This window comes from Morone saxatilis, unplaced genomic scaffold, assembly GCF_004916995.1.
Source record: "Morone saxatilis isolate NCDOM2014 unplaced genomic scaffold, NCSU_SB_2.0 Contig8, whole genome shotgun sequence".
Lineage (NCBI taxonomy): Eukaryota > Metazoa > Chordata > Actinopteri > Moronidae > Morone > Morone saxatilis.
In genome coordinates, this window is record NW_023340257.1 from 11,703,535 (window position 1) to 11,709,266 (window position 5,732).

Genomic DNA, 5,732 nt, shown 5'->3' on the forward strand with positions numbered 1-5,732 from the left:
TCTCTCTCTCCCCCTGTGTGTGTGTGTGTGTGTGTGTGTGTGTGTGTGTGTGTGGTCTTGGGGGAGAAGAAGTCAGAGAGGCATTCGGAGACTAAGGGAAATTTGGAAAAAGAACCAGACGAAAAAGAGAGGGTAGTCAAAGATATTAACTAAAATTGACACATCTTCTCTTATGGCGCCCGATGGTAGCGCCACGAGCGTAAACACAGAGTGTGATTTCTAATTTAAACTCCTAACAAAGAGGAACACTGATTAGGACCTTCAGCGTTCAGTGTGTGCGCCTGTGTCCGTGATAAGTGTAACTGTGTCTCTGTTATGTCTGTGTGTGTACGTGCATATTTTATGCCACTCAGCTTGCCGTCACATAGCCCTCTGAGTCATCAGCCATGCTGTGGTGCTGAATAAATAGGCTTTATTTATACAATTATTATTGTTATGAGAACAGATTTAGACTACAATTATTCAAGTGCTGTCCACTGAGACACAACAAAACACTGATGCAGAACTAGACAGCATACAGTATAGTGAACACCACAGATATAGATTTACCTACAGTCAAGAGAACTGACATACCTCACACTCGCTCAGAGCTCCTCCCTTTCCCTGGTTCGCCTTTGAGGGCCAACAGACCTCATTAGTGCTTGTTGGGCTTTGAAGGAGGAAAGTCACTATTCTAGCATGAATACCTACAGTGCTGTATTCAATAATGTTCTACAATACACTGACTTTCTATGCAATTAACTGGGCTGCTAATCTGGAGCATTATCAGCAGCAGAAGAATAAATGCTGCTCGTTTATCATCATGGTTTCCATAAAGACACGGAATACAATTTACATACAATTTATCAGTGTCCCTGAGTAAGTAAGTGGCTGCAAGAATATACTGATAAAATAGTGCAAAAAAGGGAAAATTAAGTGTTAGAGAGCATTAAGTGGATAGAAGCAATAACGGGATAATACTAAGCACCATTAAGTGCAGGTTGGTGTGTAAGATTGGGAGAATGAGGTTCAGTCAGCCATATAGGAAACTCATCATACATTCAGTTTTCCATATTTTCACTTTCTTACTTATCTCTAACTACTCTTCTCCTTGCTAAGTTTTCTCTTATCTGCGAGAAATGCAAACTTTCTTACTCAGTATACAGTTTCTCCCCTTCAGCCTGACACTTTGCCTCCTTGCTTCCCACTTTCTCCCCCTGCCTCCTTTATCTTTCTTCCACACTCCCTCTCTCTCTCCACATTTCTTACTCTCAGGTGTGTTTTTGTTTTGCTGTGAGCGACGTGCCGATGGAGCGTAACAGAGCGATGATACTGCCTACAGCGTGACGAGAACAGCAGTCCCATTACAACAGTGGTGATGTCTACTGCTGTTGACAGTGCACAGCCCACTGTAACATGAACACACGGACACACACGGAGCATGCACATGGATGTATACACATATTTCGACTGGTGTATCTGGGCACACACACAAAGAATTAAGTGAACAGATCCCGGATTAGACTAGAGGAATGGTTACAGGTGTACTCATGTGTGTTTCCCTCCTGGGTGGAGCCGACCTTTTATATGCCTCCTTCTTCAAACTCTCATGCAGGGATGTGACCTGTTTTCTCTGCCTACAGAGAAACCGCTAGCTTTCTTTAACACTGGTCATGTTTACATGCATGTTAAAAATGTGATCATACTGCCACTAAGGGAAACATCTGACAGCAGCCATGCCAGAATGACTCAATAAGTTTGCAGTGAAGGCTGTGTACTACTGCAGAGAGATAGTGTTGTACTATATTATGATGATTTAACTGTCGCAGTAGAACAGGAATGACATTTCTTACCAGGTTATTACTATTGTTATTCTATTACATTCGTTTTGACAATGGTTAAATATTGGACACATGTAAATGTAGGCAGTGGATTTCATCTGTATGTAGGTATGAAGCTCAGAGTGCAGATCACTGCACCAAATCCTGAGTTGGGGCGTAATACAGATAGAATAAACCATGTATGCTCGTTGAGACTGACAACATGAGCAGGACTGGCTTGAGCTGTGTCAGCTCTGGGCTGACGGCTAAGTATTGTATATAAAAGGTCTACATACGGCACTGGACATCTACTCACCACTGCTGTCTCTCTGGCTTCTCCTGTTTCTTACTTTCATACACCACCGTCAGTCCCCAACTGGAAACAGACAGAGGAAGAGACAGAAAGACAGACAGACATTAGTCCAACTGCAGCAGTACAGTTATAAATGTCCCAGCAGCTTATGATTCTTGGGCTTGACTGCCCCCTGGTGGTCACTGGTTAAAAGTCCCCATAAGTCATTTCAGATAAGGCAAATCATTAAATGTATCTAAAATTGAAAAATTAATTATTTAACTTTAGTCATTCATTATTATTGTTAAATCATTATGATGAAGAGCAAGTAGGGTTGCAGAGTTGGCACTCAAACTGTTTTAAATGGATTAATTCTGAAGTAAGCTCAGGGGCATTGACAGAAAATGTCCATCAAAATAACATTAAAATTTAGTCTGTAAATGTATTATTTTGATAAAAATGTACTTTGGACTCTAGCATTTATTTGCCATTAACCTATGCCTGATTAAAGTATATGTGGTCCTACATATGTATAGCTCTGTACATTAAGAAACAAAAGCTAAAGGCTTAAGAGGCACTGGGTTTTTTTAAAAACTGAATTTAGATGAGTTGCTTAGTAGTGTGTTTTGATATTAACTTCTACCAGTGGTACAGATGTGTTGTATACTAAAGCAATAGAAGTGGTGTGCATATAAAATTCCCTTTCTTAAAATATTCATCAAAGGCCATTCAAATTATAGCTTCCAGCAAGAGGTGAATATTTTTAATATTCAAGAACTTTATGAGCCAAGGAAGCAGATTGGTAAATTTTATGTGCCCAGTGAAGTCTTCTTGGTAAACAATTGCAGTTCTTGCCATTCAGCGCAGCCACTTGTTGCTTTGCTGCTTAGTAGTCGTGAGATAAGATAAGAAAGTGGCTTAAGTGCTACGCTGCATGTGCTCACCATGTGGGAGGACGGAGCTTCTTCTTAATACCCAGGTAGACCTTTAGGTTTTTTGCTGGCCACTCACGTTCTGGACGGTTACTCTGATAGACAGAGAGAGATAAAAAGGTAGTTAATGAGCATGTGACGGCTTGTGAAAATACAAAAAAAAAAAAACTGTCCAGAGTAGATCCGTCAAACTTACTCTGACTTCCTTGTACATTCTGAGAGAGTTGGAATTAAGGATGAAATATCGTTCGTGGAAACTTCCAGTGGAAAGTCCCAATCCCAAGATGCTTCGCTCTTCTCTGAACTTCATCATTCCGTGTTTGGATGCATCCACTTTACTAGCTGGAGGACAGATGGAGAGATTAGTAAGAATGAAGTGATGTGGAGGACAAACAATGCAGTGAATTAGAAAGAATCATTTAGTTGGTGATTTGATTTGCGTGTTTACCCAGGTAGACGATCATTGCATCCATAGCGACATGTTTCTTAATGAGCAGATGGGAGTCAGTGCCAAAGGAGTGAAGGATGGGTAAGACTCGCTCCTGATAGTGCAGTGGACGTTCTGGGGGAAGCACAGTGACACACAGCACAACTGAAGTAACCTCACATCATTTGTTTACATGATCTAGAAGGCACAAGTTCTTGACAGCATGACTGACAGTGCACAATATTTTTAGTAGCTTCTATTTTAGCGAACAATGAAATGCAGATTCAGTTTACAATTATGTCAGTTTTATACTTATACGCCTACATACTAAACTAAAAAAAAACCTTTTCATATTGTAATACAAAAGTTATGTCTGTAGTAAACAAGTGACTGACGGAATTTGCTCCAGCTCTTCTTGTTACTCGCCCTTCATTTTCTCAGTATCATACCTCCATGCCATCAGCAGGTAGGATTTCTGGCCAGTGATGGGAAATTTGCCAAATTAGTTGAGTCTTACTGGCATTTGTTAAGCCACCTACAGACTTCCCGGTGGGGAACCAGATGGACCACATACCAGGCTCAAAACAAACCACGACACACAGTCGCAATGCCGAGAATGATCCTTTTGCCTCTGGAGTTAGTGTGTCACTTTGAGTAGGTCAGGCTGCAGGTTGAGTGGAGAGCACTTCACAAGCTTTGAGTCACTGTTTTTGTTTCGCTCTGGGCCTTGTCATGTTTCATGTTAATTTTACATGTGAACCCATGTTGCTTTCCAAACTAGAAGAGTTATATATAGAGTCTATCTACTCGGGGGGGAAAAATATATATATTTAAAAAGAAGATTGTGGAAGAACATAACAGAATAATTCAACCATATTTACAGCCAAAATCTATTAAAAACATGAATCTCTATATCAACTATTAACCCTCTTCCCTATTCCCATCTGTCTCACCCATTTCCTCCTTGTCGCTGACCTCCCAGCAGCTCCAGTACTCTTTGTCTTTAACAGGGATGTTACGCCGATCCAGAACCTCACAGGACAGCTCTGCTGCTGTCATAGAACCAGGGATCTGAGGGGAGAAGAATCACAATTACTCCAGAGTTTTTTCTCTCCTCAGCAAGGGCTAAAGTGTGGCTGCATACTAATTCAACCAAGTAGTTTTCCCCTGCAGCACCTATTGTACACCACAGAAGATAAAGTAATATTGTGTCATTTGGTGAAGTGCAGGTCACCTTGACATGTTGCTCTGCTGTGTCCTTCTTTTCCTCCAGGTACACAGTACAGATGAAGTGTCCTCCAGGTTCAGTACTCTGATGTGTCCAGTACACACGTGTACACACACACACACACACACACACACACAGAAAAGATCAGAAAGAAAAAAACAGCATTAGGATAACAAGTACCAGCATGCATACATCAGATGTCCAAATGCAATACAAGCATTTACACAAACTGCTCTATAGCGTTAAATAAAGTCTGTGTTACTCACAGGAAACTTTGTGTTGAGCTTCTCTCGCACTTGGATGATAACAGTGATCTCCTCAAGCTGCTTCTTTAGCTGCTGCTCATCCACCTGCAAACAAGTATGCACACATTCATTCACTCATATGGAAACAACTCATCAATAATCAATGGACATGAATACACCTGTCACCACTTTAATTACAGCCTCATGACAAGTTTTAGATCTCTAGCAGAAATTCCCGCCGGCATTTCATTTACTCATTGTTGCTGATAAACCAGCCAGAAACTAGAGATCATCGGTTGAGTTATTGCCACTCGTATGACACTGTACTTGTGTGTTGGGTTAACCTTTGAAGAGTACAAGTACAAGTACAAGTACATTTTGAGAATGCCTCCAGGGATTTTACTTTAAGCACTCCCTCTCTTAGTTCCTTCTACTTGACTCAAAGTTTTCTGGGAATGTTTTCTATGCATGTTTCAAGCATTGCATGGAGCTTGCAGTCACTGAAAGACGTTCTTTACCATCTCAACCTTTAAGAGCTGTGCACTGAGTTTTGCACTCTTATCATCCCCCTGTCTGACCTCAAAGATGAGCGTGTAGTGCTGTATGAGGTCCTCTATGGCACGACCCGCAGTGTAGTCCTTCCCATCATTCTGGAACAGTGTGGGACCGAACACTATGGCCAGGTTATGGAGGTTCATCTGGTTCATCTCAGAGAAACGCTGCACGCTGAAACACGTGCAGGGAAAACACATGGGCATAAACAGACATACACAGAGATGAAAGAGGACTACTGTGTGTGTGTGTGTGTG

At 41.4% G+C, this 5,732-nt stretch overlaps 1 protein-coding gene across 1 annotated transcript in view; it reads right to left on the bottom strand.

The window, feature by feature from the left end:
- Positions 1 to 5,732, bottom strand: part of LOC118341567 (arf-GAP with Rho-GAP domain, ANK repeat and PH domain-containing protein 1-like) — a gene marked incomplete in the record, with an annotated part of 44,779 nt that overhangs the window by 5,085 nt on the left and 33,962 nt on the right. Inside the window, 8 exon segments of the mRNA XM_035679865.1 lie at positions 2,116 to 2,175; positions 3,036 to 3,118; positions 3,220 to 3,365; positions 3,472 to 3,585; positions 4,404 to 4,521; positions 4,685 to 4,762; positions 4,945 to 5,028; positions 5,502 to 5,649. Of these exon segments, the coding sequence (XP_035535758.1) occupies positions 2,116 to 2,175; positions 3,036 to 3,118; positions 3,220 to 3,365; positions 3,472 to 3,585; positions 4,404 to 4,521; positions 4,685 to 4,762; positions 4,945 to 5,028; positions 5,502 to 5,649 (831 nt within the window).